This window comes from Lichenostomus cassidix, chromosome 10, assembly GCF_008360975.1.
Source record: "Lichenostomus cassidix isolate B80296 chromosome 10, HeHo_3.0, whole genome shotgun sequence".
NCBI classification, from domain to species: Eukaryota; Metazoa; Chordata; class Aves; order Passeriformes; family Meliphagidae; genus Lichenostomus; species Lichenostomus cassidix.
The window spans coordinates 7,119,008-7,134,817 of NC_139491.1; the positions used below are offsets into that span (position 1 = coordinate 7,119,008).

At 47.2% G+C, this 15,810-nt stretch overlaps 1 protein-coding gene across 3 annotated transcripts in view; it reads right to left on the reverse strand.

Moving 5' to 3' along the window:
* Positions 1-15,810, reverse strand: part of NTRK3 (neurotrophic receptor tyrosine kinase 3) — a 205,624-nt gene that overhangs the window by 27,235 nt on the left and 162,579 nt on the right. For all 3 annotated transcript variants that reach the window (XM_085070424.1, XM_085070425.1, XM_085070426.1), the window contains exons 14-15: positions 14,025-14,197; positions 9,586-9,829 (exon numbers count right to left, since the gene is read on the reverse strand). In XM_085070424.1, the coding sequence (XP_084926550.1) occupies positions 9,586-9,829; positions 14,025-14,197 (417 nt within the window). The remainder of the gene's footprint in view (positions 1-9,585; positions 9,830-14,024; positions 14,198-15,810) is intronic.

Consider the following 15,810-nt stretch of genomic DNA (forward strand, 5'->3'; position numbering starts at 1 on the left):
GATATGTGGGGGGAAAGGCTTAGAAAATTGTTTCATGCTGGTTGTTTAAATTGCCTCTGCATGACAGTGTTGCAGTTGGGGGAAAACAAAAGAGAAGTCTTTGCACAAAGCTACATCCTAAAGCCAGCTGTGGCAGAGGCACGGACGTTGGAAAGAAGCAGAGCAAATGAAGTCATCCAGCAGTGGGGAAAAAACATCAATATAACATAGTGCAGAACAAAGCAAATTCTACCTCAAACACAGAGCTGAAAGGGAAACATCTCCCTCTGTCAGATCTATTACCATGCATTTATTCCAATAACAAATAACTAACCCGGAGAGTAACCCAAACCTGATTTATTTCTCCATCTAAGTAAATATGTAGAGGCAGACGAATTTGACTGTGAAAACCACTGATCTCATATGGTTTTTTTATATATGTTGGAAAAAATAGGAGTGAAGTTTCTGCCTTGCTGCCAGGGGATGCTGGCAAAGCATTTGAGCTATAGATATTGTATCTTGTCACTAATGACTGCAGGGAACTAAAAGGGATTTGGATTTTTTTAATGCTTCACATTAATTGATAATTTGGTCTCAGAATCCACAGTGGAACACAGGATTTGCTATATTGGATCTATCTAGTGGCCCATAAAATCTGGCGTCTTGCCTCAGTGATGCTCAGAAAAATTATCATGCAGAGTCTTTGCTTATAAGGCTGTTGGCCATTCCTGTAAGGGCCATGGAGCAGGAAGGGCCAGAAGGTTCTTCTGGCCTACACAGCAAACCTTTTCAAAACCCTGAAATGTGGGTTTGGCAGGGCTTTATAAATTTTTCTCTTGTTTTTTCTTTTTTTTTTTTTTGTTTCTTTCCTTTTCCTTAAAAAAAAAAAAAAGCAAGAGAGAAACTCTTGAACTCCAACCATTTTCCACTGCTTTAACTCTTGGTCTCCACAGTCCAAACAGAGAGGAGGTGAACTTGGGTTTTCAGAGGGCAAATGGGAACATGGCTGAGGCCAGAGTGGGGAGATGCCTTCTGCTGAGCAGAACAGTATTGATTAGGCAGTGTAAAGATTTCCCTCACTAATTCCTTTAGCAATCTTATCATGTGTCGCCCACGTAATTGGATGGGGAAGAGAGAGGTGGAATCACTTAAGCGTTCAGAGCTCAACACGCACTGAGAAAAGATTCCCATTTTGTGTGTGTGTGCAATTTTGTGCATCGTTGCCCCTTGATTGTACATTGAACATGCTCTCTTTGACAGCAGAGCCCTAAACAGCCTGGATTTTAAAGCTGCTTGCAAATAGGGGCTTTCTCCATCCATCTGGGGGGAGAAGGAGTTCACTGGGGCTGTGAGAGAGGCAGGACTGTGAAACTGGAGGGGATCAGGAGGGGGAAGCCTGGAGAAACTCTAACTCTGCAGGAATCAGCAGGAAAAAACAAAAGCAGTGGTTTCCTTCCATGCAAGCATCTTGATTAAGGAGGCTGATGAAGATACTTGCATTTTAAATTTTTCAGGGAGGCCTTCAGTTTGTCATAAAGCAAAGCTAATTTATTCATGCTCTCACTAAATTGGCTTGTAAGTTCTCTGCCTCCAGTTTCTCTGCTGATCACACTGAGGCTGGGGGCTGCTCCCCACCTTTCCTGACTGATGTGTGATCTCTTGGCTGCACCCATGGTAAAGGAGAGCTGAGATCACAGTCCTGCAGCTGGGAGGGCAGGGGGAGGGCAGTGGTAGCAAGGAAATGGGTTTAACAGCCTAGACACGATGAGAGGGGAGGGTTTGACATTTGCACACTCCAGTCTCACTGGATTGTAAGTGGCAGTGCTCCTCCCAAAGCATGAACAGCTCATGACCCACAGCCTTTCTAGTCCACCTGTGCTGGAATAACAAAGCTGGAGTAATAAATATGGTGGAATATGGTTCTCTATCTTCTTCTGCTCTAGCTGCAGTTTAAATCAGCCCACCTTGGTAAAACCCAGAACCATTGGCACCTCTGCCCTACTGCGTACAAAATCCTCCCTTGTTGCTGGTGACACCACAGGGAAACCTGTTTTGGATGGATTTCCACCATGGGAGAGTCTATCCTGCTCAAAATGAGGCATTGAGCTCTTCTCCCTGTCTGTCACAGCTTTCAGATGGGATGTTCCAAGCGAGGATAGCAGGAGGAAGCGAGCACACTGCATGCAGGCAGCTTCCAGCAGGTGTTGGGAACCACACTTGGACAAACCAAATTAAAGCAGGGGGAAAAAAAACACTTCCACAGTCAGGGAAAGGGAAAAACTACTCGAGGATGGATGGGGATCACAGGTAGCTTCTCTTGCCTCTCTGGATCTGTTGGCTGCACCCAGGGAGCACTGAAAATAGAAGAGTCCTGCCCTCCATTGGAAAGTTTTATGCAAAAGGAATTGCTTTGAAGGAAAGGGTTCCTGAACTTCCCTGCAGGAAATTTGCTATTTCAAGTTTTTACAGCAGAGGTGACAGGCTTGGGTAGTTTGGCTTGAGAAACAACCCCAGCTTTCTGAACTGAAATGAATCTCTAATGTCTGGGGATGCTGTCAATACCCCTCCCCAGCTCCAGCATTTGACTGGGTAATCTCAGTACTCTCCCCAGATCCCAGGAAAGCAGAGATCAGCCTGGACATCTTTGAAGAGCAGCCAAGGTCTAGCCAGTATGGGCAAGGACTGGAAGAATCTTCTCCACTGAATCCAAACTTGCTATATACATCATCAGGTGTTTTAGGTCAGGATACACTGAACAACAAACAATTCCTCCCTGTTTGGCTACATCTTTGACCTCTGCAAATGGAAGGTTAAAAACCATCAGGAAGCTAAAATGAAAGGCTTTGAACTCCCAGCCCTCTGGGTCTCAGCCTGATGTTTGGGAGAAATCAAAAGCCTCAAATCAAATGCCTGGGAATGGGGCTGAGCTTTGATTGAAAGATTCTAAGTTTGATAAGCTCTCAGTAGGTGTGTGAGAGTTTAGGTGGTTTGGGGGGAACACAGCAGGATTTAGCTGGAGGTCACTGTTTCAGTGAATATTGAGACTGTATTAAACAAAAATTCTGAGCCAAATTACTTGCAATGACAGCAGCAACATACCCCAAGCAGGAGAAGAGGTGAGCGTGGAGGTCAAGTACCAGAACAGGGAGTTTTTATTTCCCAAAAACAAACCTCTCTTTTGTGCCTGTGCTTCAAAGAAGATGTCACCAGATTGTGAGAGCTCTTCACCTGCCACATCCCTCTCATTACTGGAATGAAATAAATGGCAACAGCATGAAAACAGCAACTCAAGCAGGAGAACAACAGGCAGACAGTGAGAAAAAGGGGAGGGGGAAAACAGGGTGCGGATGCAGGTCTTGACAGGGTGGAGAATTAGGGCAATTACCGTTTCTGAGGAAATGCCAGGAATACAGCACAACCTAATTTCCCCAATTAATTCTTTTGCACTTGAGCTGCTTTGTGTGAAGGGCTCTTAAGGTTCCAAACAGGAGGGGAAAAAAAAAAAGGGACTCAACATTTGTTTTTCCCTCAGTGTAGAAGCGGGGAAGTGTTGAGGGAAAATGTCTGGCTAAAACACAAGATGATGCTGTTACATCTTCCTTTCAGGAGATAAGGAGCTGTGCCACAAATTCAATTTGCAGAGGGTTTTATAGGAGCCACAGAGATATCAAAGACCAGCACGTTCAATATCACACTGACTTCTCCTGCATGCAGAGCACACCAGGACAGGCACAGAGACACTTCACCCACACACCCACACTGAGCAGTTCCTTCACCTCCCCTCTTTCCAGCCCTTCTGCAACCTAGGAGGAATGTGTTCCTCTGCCCCCAAATCCCCGCTCAGAGCAGTTGTGAGGCACCATGGCATGAGCCTCCCACACCTAAAGAGGCATAGAGATGTCATCCAGAGGAAATTATAGCAATAACAAGGAAAGAAATAACAAACCAGGGGTTGGGGTGATGGGATACATGGGATAAACAGATGTTGAGAAGGGCAAGTAATACTTTCAGGCACGAGTCCTTGCACATAGCAAGACTGTGGCTCTGCCTGGCTGGCATATCTGTATCAGCCACATCTCCAGGTCACTATGAGACTTTTCTGCCCTTACTCATGTAAGGTGTGACAAAGCAAGATACGTTTCCAGTATCCCGCCTAAGACAGGAGAAAATTAAAGCACTTTTCACTTCTAAATCCTTTCCCTAATGGAACATATATTTACAGGTGTGAAACCTTCCCAAAATCCGAGCAGAAAGGATGGGGGACAGCAGCACATCACATTTTCCACCTCAGAGAAGGTGTAGGAGGCAAAAGGTGGTGCAGAGATGCATCTGCACAGCACTGAGGTGCTGGGAATGGTGCTGATGTTGGAAGCTGAATGTGACACACACCTTGTACCTTCTACAAGAGATCCCACCCAGCAGCCAGCGTGGCCAGGGACTGAGCTTGCTCTCCCCCATGCATCAGCACTGAACTGAGCCTGAGGACACTGTCTGGGTGCAGTGCCTGGCTCATTCCCTGTCCAGAGCTGACTTACTGCCAGTGTACACCAGGTCTTCCATAAAACCTGAGAGTGGCAGCCTTTATATCTCCCAAAGTGAGGCAGAACAATATTCCAGCTAGAAGTTCAGAGGGAGTTTTCCTCCCCTGTACATTTCCCTTCATAGGTGAGGGTGCAGATCCCCAGCACACTTATCACAAGGCTCCATCCTGGTGCTGACAGGGCTGGGCAGCAGCTTCCCTGTGCTGGGATCCACCTCTCACCCTGCACAGACTGCATGAGATGAGCAGCAAAACCACAAAGAAAGCACCAGAGGTCTGACAGTGGTGTTGTGCAGCTGATGGATCCTCATGAGCACTAAGAGGCTCTGGCAAGTCTGCACAAAAATGCTATTGGGAGAGTACAGCTGAGCCTCTGCAGAGAGTTCAGAGCTGGTGGGAGCAGAGCACCAGTGATGGTGTGATTATTTTGGAGCCCTCTATCGAGAAGACTGTGGGTCAGACTAACCCCAGTTTTAATGCAAGGCTTGTCTGTTAGTTTTATCTACCATGCTGGATGAGCCTCCAAAGGAGCACGACCCAGGCAGCTGCTAAATCTCAGTGATCTATTGCTCACATGGAAACTTCACTGGAAAAATAACTGGCTGTATCCATGAGAAAGAAACCAACTGTGAACTGCAGAGGAAAAGAGCTAAAGCAAGAGATGGTCTAGATGGGAGATGGTCATCAGAAAGCAATCTTACAATGGCTACTGAAAATTACCAAGAATGTGGGGGTTTTGCTGGCCATTTTAAAGAAAGAAGAAATAAAATGTTTACACGGTTAACCTTCATGCTTCAGAGGAGGAGGGATCCCAGAGCTTTTAAGGAACACTGACCTAAGGCCAAAGTCATAGCAGAAATGTTTTGGTTCTGATGGTCTAAGGGTGTGAGAGCCAAGGTTCCTGGGAAGAGATATTAATCTTTTATTAAACCAACTGATACAACTGAAAATAACAATAAAAAAAATAACTCAGAGAGGGTTTGTGTGCCTAAAATTCATTATTTCTCCCCCTTCCAACAATATCATGTGTTCTATCGAAAGATATTACTTCTTCCTGAAAACCTTGTCTCTCCCAAATCCAAACAATGCTCCAGAGTGGTGAGGACACAGAAGAGGGGAGCATTTTTGTCATTATCTTCATCTCTGTGTTGATAGAAATTAAAAAAAAATAAAAATTCCAGAGCCCTTTTCAAGTCCTGCATGTGTCTTTTTTCTGACAAGCAAGTATTCTCTGCATGATGAAATGACCAGGAGAACACCCAGGACTGACCTCTGGGTAAGGATGGAACTAAATCCCTGAGAGGTTGCAGGCCCAGCCCAGGGTTTAGAGCAGGATACCAGAAGAGTAGGACAGAGGAAATATGGACAGAGGGATGTCTTCATGAGGTTTAATGTCTACATAAATCCGTCCCCTGTTTGGAATGTGTCTTCACTGCTCATGTCCCACCCATGTCAGGACATTACCTTGGGAGTTATTAAAGAGTCTTGACTACAGTTTAAGACTGTGTTCTCATCTCAAGATGAAGAAATACTGCCCTTTCCCTGGACAGCTGCCACGTGATTTTGTTTTGGAACTGAATTACGCATTTTGGGGGACAAATGGGAAATTATCTGGCTATTACTGGAGCTTGGGTGGGTCCAGAGTCATAGAAGGGCTCTTGGAGCAACCAAACTGCAGTGTGCAGGGGGAAAGAGCAGCTGGGGATTCTGATCTCAGCCCTGCTGATGCCCCCAGCTGTGACATTCCCCTGTAGCCACGGTGACATCCTCCAGGACAGCTCTGGGCAGCCACCCTGAGCCTCACTCACTGCAGTCTCCATGCCACCCTCAGCTTGGCTGAGGCACAATGTCCCTGACCTGCACCATCCCACCACCTGCTGTCACAGTCCTGAGTCATACCCAAAAAAAATCGCCTACTCGCGCAGTTTTTTCGAGAGAACAACAAGGCAAATGAAATCCGCCCAAACCTTTTCTCTCCGATATGGATATGTTCCGTCCCGCCTTCCCACAGAGACCCACACCAAAGATTGCACAGCACGTTACACAACACAGCACAGAAATGCTTCTTCAGCAGCCCCGCCTTCCCTCTTCACACAGAAGCTGGGCTACTTCTCCCTGTCTCCCCAGTTCCTCCACTTCCCTCTGCTTTTCCACTCAGATGCTGTTCCACCTCTCCCCACCACTTCCACCTCCACAACCATTTTCTCTCCATCCTGTCTTGCTGAAAGGAGGTTAAAAGGCAACAGCTGACGGGATCCCAGTGTGATGCAGGAGGAAAAGGATGCATCTGTCTTCAGGCAGAGCATGGAGAGCTTGCAGAGAGGGGAAACAAGCCTCTCTGCCGCTTTTGTTACGCAAATGTTTGTTTTCTGTATCCAAATGTGTAACAGAAAATTAAGCAGTTCACCTTTGTTAAAGCAATTTCGCATCCCACAAATGCAGGAGCCAGATGGTGTAGTTTCTTTGTCTTAAAAGATTAAAAAATGGGAAAGAAAGGAAATGGCTAGGAACTAATCCTCAGCCTGGAAAGCAGTAATAATTCCACACACCCCATTATCCAGGCTTGTGGGGCCTGGGCAGGAGCAAACAGAGGGAGCTGGAAGACTGAAATGAGTCTGCTTGTAGAGTGCTCCAGTCCTGTCACTTTCTGTCAGCTTGGAGGTGGAATTTTTCCCTGTGTTTCCAGAAAATGACAAATTACATCTTCTCCCAGGGCTGCAGCTTGGACACACCAAGCAGGATTTTCTAGAAACCACCTGGAGCAGAGCTTTGCTCCAGGTCCCACTGCTGGCAATGGCAGGCTGTCTAAAAGGCAGAACTGCCATGCACAAACACTGGGAAATACACTTGGAAACTTCACCAGGCAGGTCGTAGACGTGACCAGCACTGAAGTCTTTAAAAGTTCAACTCTCCAGCCAAATCTCCAGCTTTCATTGCTGAGACCCAGGAGCAGTTTGGTTCTCCCACCTGAGCTTCTTTGCACATATTTTGGGAGGAGTGTGGTTGGACTGTGGCTGGAGGAGGGATGAAGGACACCTGGCCCCTGGAATTCTGCTCCTTGCTGGCCTGGGCTGGCTTCCCAGCTCTGCCACTGATTCCTGCTTTGGCCTTGGGCAAGTGATGCAAACTCTCTACCCCTCATGGCACCAGTGTGAATCAGAGCCTTATTTTGCTAGGAACCTTCTTTGGACTTCAGCAGAGAAAAGGCCTCCATGAATTAACTTCAATCAAAAGTTTTAAACATACTGAAAATAAGTGAAAACAAAGAAAGGAAAATCAGCTAAGAACAAAAGGCTGTGCTAGTCTGAAACGAAGCTCTTGCTCTGGTGAGTAGGTGATAACAGATTACCACTTTAGTCATACTTGGCAATTTGTGTGTGCAGGGAAAAGTCCACTAAGGAGCCTTAGGACACTGCATGAGACAGCACAGAGCAGTCCTCAGCAAAGCACTTGGCACAGACAGGATGAGGCTACAGGACGCCACCACAGAGAAGACGAGAAATCCCATGACAACAAACTGCCTGTGGAGATCATCCCAGTTCTCACTTTTTGGGGCCCTCCCAGCCTTCACACATCAACAGCAGCAATTTCTCCCCTTGCACAGAGAGCTCTCAGTGCTGCAGGAGCACAAGTTTGGCTGGGATTGTAGCCAGCAGTGTGATACTGCCTGTGGTTGGGGCAGGATTAACAGGGCTGAAGGGAAGGAGGCAGGCAAGAGCCTGGGTAATCACATGTGCTGCTCCTCATCCTCCCCTGGGCTCTTCTCTTTCCTACTCACTCCTTCCAGAAGTTGCAGCAGTGATGGGACCACATCCCCTCTCTTTCCTCATCACTGCCCAGTAACTGCACTGAGACCTTTCTCCAGCATGGGCTTTTCTGCTGCACAGTGAAGACTGATTCCCTCACTGGTGATTAAACCCAGTGGCAATCCAGTGTTCTGGCCTGGGAGAAGTGAAATGCCTCAGCACAAATCTGATCACATTTTTCCTCCTCCCCAGCACAGCTGGTGGCAGCTGTCCATCACACAATGAAAACTTCCTGAATTCAAGACAATGGGTCACCCCTTTCTGGGTAGCTGGGAGAAATCATCCTCACAGCCAAACATCCACATTGTAAGCAGGAATAAAACAGCCTTAGTCCAAGCACCAGGCTAGAAACCACAGCTCCTTAGCCTGAGAAGCCCTTTCCTGCTGGTGGGTGGTCCAGAGACAAATTCCTGCTCCAGTGTGCTCCAAACACTTTGCACATCACGTTTCTCCTGTAGCTGGGGAAGGGAAACACACTGTTCCCCCAGGGAGGCTGCCATCCCTGGCAGGCAGGACATTGCAGACAGGTACAGAGGGAGTGTGCGAGACAAGGGGACAGAGTGAGCACAAATCACAGGAGAAAAGGCTGGAAAGGCATTTCTGGCTCATCGAGTCTCTCCCCAGAGAGGAGTACAGGATTAGCCTCTGCACTAAACCCAGGCGTTTTTATCGAGTTGCTTCCTGAAATTCTTTAATGACAGGCCCTCAGCAACCTACCCCTGGTAAATTATTCCTTTGTCTAAATGATGACACTGCTGGGGAAAAAAAGTGTTCTGAGGTCAAACCTAAATTGACTATTATTTTCTCTTCCATATTTTATGCACTTATCAGTCAGTCTTTCAGTTGCCTTCTCTCTAGGTCCCTGTATTAAGTTTTTTTAATGTAACACCAGAGGTCACAGCCTGTGGTATTTATCATCTCTTTGGATTACCTTTAATTTGTCAATGTCTTCAAAAAATAAGGAATAAAAATAGGCAGTAGGGATGGAATGACTTCAGAGCCATCCAAAAGCATGTGACTGTGTGCTGGGGCATCACAGAGTCTGTGAGTAGGCATCTGCATGGGTGTCTGAACTACAAGCATGGCCAGGATTGAAAAGGATTAAGGACAGTGGTTTAGGAGTGTCTGATCAACTTCTGTGCACATTTCAGTGAAGGAATAACCAGGCAAGTGAGCCCAAGGGCTCCAAAAACTGATTAACTTTAACATTTCCTATCTCCCTTCACTCTGAGCATCAGATTGCCACTGCAGCTGCCTTACCCTGTAGTAATCAGTGCTGTAGACATCTCTTGACATCCCAAAGTCTCCAATCTTCACCAGCAGGTTGGCTCCGACCAAGCAGTTCCTGGTGGCCAGGTCTCTGTGGACAAAGTGCTGGGAGGCAAGGTACACCATCCCAGAGGCGATCTGGCTAGCGATGTGGAGCATCTGGGACAGCCCTAGCTCCCCTTTGGCTTGTCGAGGCTGCCCATCCACGAGGATCATCGCGTCTGGGCCGTGTGCCCTGCAGGGAGGAAGAAGCAAAAAGCACAGGGTTGGGTCTCAGGAGTGAGCAGGAGATGGGAATCCCACACAGTCGCTGTGCTGGTCCTGTGGGGTGGACACACAGCTCTAGTGGAAAGGGAGAGAGAAAGGTGTAAGAAAAAAGGAGGCTGAGGGAATATTCGGTGGGTGAGAGGGTGCCGTACATCCTTATCCTGTCCTGTCTACTGCACACAACCTCTTATGGCCACAGATGCAGACAGACTGACAGGACAGAGGGACCACAGGCTTGAGGTAGCCTGGATACTCTTCTCTGGCAGGACCTCTGCAAAACTAATGAGCCTCCAGATATTTATGTTTGCTCCAGTCAATTCTTATACTTTCGTCTTATACACCCCAAAGGCAGAGATATCACCCCTTTTCTGACACATTTCTGCTACTTAATCTCTTAATCAATCCCAAACAGCCTCCTCTCTTTTCTCCACATCACCAACCAGCCACCCCCTGATCAATATCAATACAGGCAGAGATCACAGAAAATGTTTCAGAGGAACACTAGCAGCTTCATCCCTGTAAAATCACTTTTATGCCCTGAGCTGTCCCAGAGGTAGCACAGCTACTGTGAACTGTGACAGCACAAGCACAAGTGCAAAGTTTAGCCCTGGATCTCAGCAGAGAACACCCTGAGCAACAAAAGGAAGTATTTTGCTGAACCAAGTGCATTGTAAATGCAGAACTTCAGGTCAGTCCTATTCCTGTCCTGTCCCTTTTTTGTCCCCTTCCTCGCTCTGTGCCAAGCCTTTCTGTCATACTCCCTCTGTGATGCTTCTTCCCCCAGCAGAGCTCACCCTGTGGTAACCTGTGTGAAGGTGGAATAACAAAAGCCCTCATATTTAGGGAAATGCAAGAGATGTCGCTGTGACCTTCCTCCTTGTGACTAACACATGGCACAGCAAATCCTCTGAGACTTTCATACTGTTCTCTTTGAGATGATTCTTGGTATGTCCTATATAGTATGTACATGTCTCTCTCTCCTTTCTTCTCTCCCTTTCTCCATCCCATATGGTTATAATCCAGAAGAAAGAAGAATCAGCACATTAATGAGATGAACAGGAAGGATATTGGTACATTTAGCTATGTCAAGAAGGCTATAGAGAATATGAGAAGGATATGCCCATCTTTTCTAGGGGAAAGGAGTTAAAGAGGCCATAAAATTGGGTGGATTCCCTGTTAAAGAACATTTAAAGTGTTTTTCCATTATGAATTGATGGGGCTTTGGGCAGAAAAAATCAACTTTCTGGCTTCCTCTTCTGTCCCAAGACAGTCTCACCATGGTGCTGCTTCACCAGAAGGGCTGGTGAAGCAAAATCCCCAGAATTTTGCAGCTTTTCTAACCAAACCTATTTCCTGAGCTAACAGCAAAAGGCAGCAACTCACTACACACTGCAGAGAGGGTCTGTAATGGCAATGTGCTGTTACCCCTACTTCAGAATTGCTGCTGTCCCACACAGGAAACAAAAGCTGGACATCCCTAGTGAGCAGAGAGGGATGTGGTCACTTCATTCCAGCACATGCCACTGCTAACCCAGCTGGTCTGTGCTGATCCTGGTGCTTCCCCTTGCCACACCAGCTCATTTTACAGACCACTAAAACTCTCTGTTCTCTGGGAAGCACACAAAGGTCTAACGATGCTGAGGGGAATTTATTTATTGTGCTTTTCTCTAGGAAACTGGGTCTAAAGTGAGCCTCTTCCATTTTACTGCTTTTCCAATTTCTGCAGTTAAAGCAGGAAAAGTCCATCTGAGTGTCTCTTACAGATTCCCAGTGTCCCTGGCCTCCAGTGCCTGGGAGTCACTGTCTCCTGCTGCAGGCTGGGTGAATTGCTCTATGACAAAAACTGCTGCTTGCTGAGGGATTTCGAGCAGCTCTGCATCATCAACTCTTCCTGATTCCCTTTTATCCCCATTCCCCAGAGTTTCCCACCAGCAGACATCTCACCTGACAAAGCCCAAACTCTCTTTCCATGTCACCCCTCAGGCATTTTGATTCCCTGTTCGCAGGGTCTAAGCTCCCTTGCCCCCAAAGCCATCTTCCTTTGGGACACAAAGGGTTTTCACTGCCTACCCCATTCCAGCATGCAGGGGAAAGAGCACAGAGCTGCTTTTTCCAAGGCTGTGCAGGAAGGAGAAGCTGGCAGCTAAACACAGCTGGAAGATGAGAAGCTGCAATCCCAGGGACCACACACCTGGAAAATTTCTTTCCCTTCATAAAGGCCAAAGATAATACAAGGAGCTTTCTTTTCCAGTGAAACTGGAGATGAATTTCATTGGGCGTGAGTGTTTCTTAGATGTGTCCCAAGAAAAGTCTGGGACATGGGAATGAGGGGTTCATGGCTCCATTGTGATATCAGCCTTGGGAACACACTGCTAAGTGAAACAATTCCTTCAGGCATTGGCAGTGGGCTCAAGACCTCTTTGTGAGACAGCAAGAGAGCCTGTTTTGCACTATGCTCTTTGGGAGGTCAGCTAGAGCAGTGAGAGAGGTTGTTCCTCAGCTGTAATATCTGACTCCTCTAGGGGAATAAGGTTGTTGGTTCTGCCAGGAAAAAGGATGGGTCAATTTTAAGTTTTTCTTTGTGGAGTACTTGAAAAACCACATCTCTCGTCTTTTTCAGACTTCCTGCCTTCAGTCACAAGGGCTGTCCTTAACACTGCATCACCAATCTGGGCTAAAACACCTTTCCAGCCCAGCTCATGGTTTTATGGTGGTGGCAGAGCTCAATCTGCCACTGCTGGGAGGTTGCTGAGCCCTTGCAGGTACCACAAAAGAGGGTCCTGGGCAACCAAGGCTGCTCCCCCTTGAATGTGGGTCTGAGGAGCTCTGTAAAGCCCACAGCCTTCACTCATCCTACCTTGCCAGGGATGTCTTGGATCTATCCAGAGCTTGAGATGGGGACTGAGCTATAAAATCCTATTTAATCTACCCACAGCTATATCAAAGTGAGGAGGAAAACCAATGCAGGAATATTTCCAGTTTATCCACTGCCCTGCGAATGCCCCAAAGAAGCTAGAGATAGGTTGGCACTACTTGGCAGAGGAAAGAAGAATTCTCTAGGATCCTTCCTCATATTCTTCTGCTGTGGGTGATTGTTTAGAAGTGAAAACCTCAGAGGTTGCCTAGTCAGAAACTGCAATGGTAGAAAAATACTCACTGGGTGTATCCCAATCCCAGATCTAAACCTGCCATGCACAAGATTCTTGCTCCTCCTGCAATCATATTCACACTTAGCAGTCAAAACAGGAAAATATCAAGGGTCCAATTTTCTAAATATTGGGAAATAAAACTACTAATTATTCCAAGAGGTAAGTACCACTCCACTTGCACGCAGGTTTCAGAGTGGAATTTGCTTCGTGGCAGAAGAGCACCATAAACATCCTCCCACAGCTGCTCCTGGCCCTTGCTGCTGGAGGATACAGAGCACACAAATGATCTGCCTCAGGCCATAAAATAGCTGAATGATGATGGGGGGCATTGGGGGCTCTGGCAATTTGCATCTCTCTAGGGACAGGGAAGGTAATTATGACACTTCTTCAGGTCTTGCCTGACTTTGTGAGTAGCCTGGTGGCACAGGTTAGGGATCAGGAATGGATTCCACAGGCACTGATGAGGTTCCTCCAACATTTCTCAGGTCTTTTTTGGATGCAGGAATGAGAACCAGAAATTGCCCAGGACACCAATCAGGTCAAGGACTCCAGCAAGGATCTCTAAGGAATATTTTGGTTCTTGTGCTGCTGAAGCTGGAGCTTGGTGACTGAAGGGATGATGGCAAGTGGCCTTCCTGCTTCAGCAGGACATGGCATTGCTGGGTGCACAGGACTCTGTGCTGCTGGCAGCTGTGACTTCATGTCCTTCCACCCCCACAGGGCAGAGAAGGATCAAAGCCACATTTCCTGCAGCTTCAAACTTGCTGGGGTGGGAGAAGAAAACCCTGTTTTCCACAGCTCTGAGACAACCTAAGATGAAATGTCAGGATAGGGCTGATAAAGCCCTAAATCTGGTGAGGACCATCATCTCCTCCAAGCTGCCTGTGGAACAACAACCTCTCACCGCTCAACCCCCTGAATAACAATGCCATTGGTGCACCAGTGAGCCAGCACAAGTTTCACCAAGCTTTGGGGCAGCCCCACAGCACCTCCTGTGCCCTCGTCCCCACGCACCTCAGGAACTTGTTGAGGTCCCCGTGCTTCATGTACTCGAAGACCATGATGAGCGGGTCGCCGTCACCACACACGCCGTAGAACTTGACGATGTGCTCGTGCTGCAGGTTGGTGAGCAGCTCTGCCTCCCGCTGGAAATCCTTGCGGGCTGCCAGCGTGGGGTCCTTGAGAGCCTGCAACAAGGCACAGAGTGGGCTCAGGCAGGGGGAAAAAACAGAACAAAGGGGTCACAGCATCTCAGAGGAGCTGATGAGGAAGGGAGGGGAGAGGGACCACTGGCCCAGTGCTGCTGGTGGCACCACATTAGTGTTTCGTTCCTGTAGTTACTGTCCCAGTGGGTTCCCCAACTCATTTCCTAGGCAGCAGCAAACATGCCTCAGAGGGTAATAGCTTCCAATTATTCCCAGCTTGGGCAGAATTTATACTGGTGACCTAGGGGTGAATGGCTTCATATCTCATTATTATTAAATTCCTGAGCCAGCCAGTCCTTGCTATCTGTCTTTTATTTTGAAATAGCTGACTACACTGCCTTTATTCAGAAGATGGATCTGCCTGGCTGTGCAGTTATTGTGTGGATTTTTCAAACTGCCTCTGAAGAAGGACACTGTCAAGTCTTTTCTCATAATTTTTAAAATCATGTTTTTATTCCCTGCTGTTTATAACAGCTCCCCTGGCAGACTGATGCTGAAATCAGTACCCTTATTGAGAATATCTCATCTCCCACAATTTGAGAATGCCACTTTGCCACTGCAAGGCAGCTTGCAGGCTCCAGGTGGTGTGGACCAGCCTGACATTGCAGAGTTGCCATGAAGATGTTGCTGTGGCTGTAGCTGACGATAAAGGAGGATTCCCCAGGGCTGCCTTCTGGCTTGCCCGTGCATTATTGCGCAGTTGCATTGGAGACTTAGCTTGAAAGCAGCTTGTTGTCATCCCAGGGAACCAAGGGAGGGAACTTGATAAAAAAGTTGAGATCCAGACCATTTGGCAAGATGGAATGGCCACAAGAATAAGTAGTCTTTGCAAACACTTAAGAAAACGAAGAGGCTGGTTTTGAGTTTCTGGTTCTCAGTCATGTTCTCCACATCCTCCACATGCCAGGACTGTTTAGGACCAGTTCTGGCTTTAACTGTGCAGCCTAACAGGACTTGAAAAGGATTCCAGGAAACTTGAAAAGGATGTGAAATATCAGAAAGCTGTGCAGGGAGAACACAGCACTCTGTTACTGCACCTGGGCTGGCCTGTGGTGCTGCTGGGTGTAGAGAAGGTGCTTTTCCCCTTGGAGCAGATCTGCTGCAAGGTTTTCCCCTGGGTCTCAGGACACTTCCTCATTTGATTCTGCCCCCAAACTGCTAGTCACATGGCATAAATCTATTTTAATTCTTTGTCCTTTGGGATAGCTTGACTGGAGATATTTAGATGAATATTAGTTACATGGTGCAGATGGCAAAGCATCCATCCTTATCTCAGGCACCCAATTACTTGTAGTCATTTAATATCTTCATAATGTTGATGCCACCCTATTTTTCTGCAGGAAAATAGTCCCTTCCCCCATCACTCTTTTCTCCCCCTTTTTCCTGGGGTTGCACATAATATTTCAAGCTGCAGTGAGTTTAGGTTTCCTCTCCTTCACACACAATCATTTCTATAAGGTGTTAAGATTGCAAGTTTGTAGATATCACATACCAAAAAAAAGTTATTATTCCCCTCCCCATGACTAAGGTTGCACAGCCAAGCATTTAGAAATGAGGGGAACAGGAGCTGGAAGGGATAGAACAGGGAAAGAAGA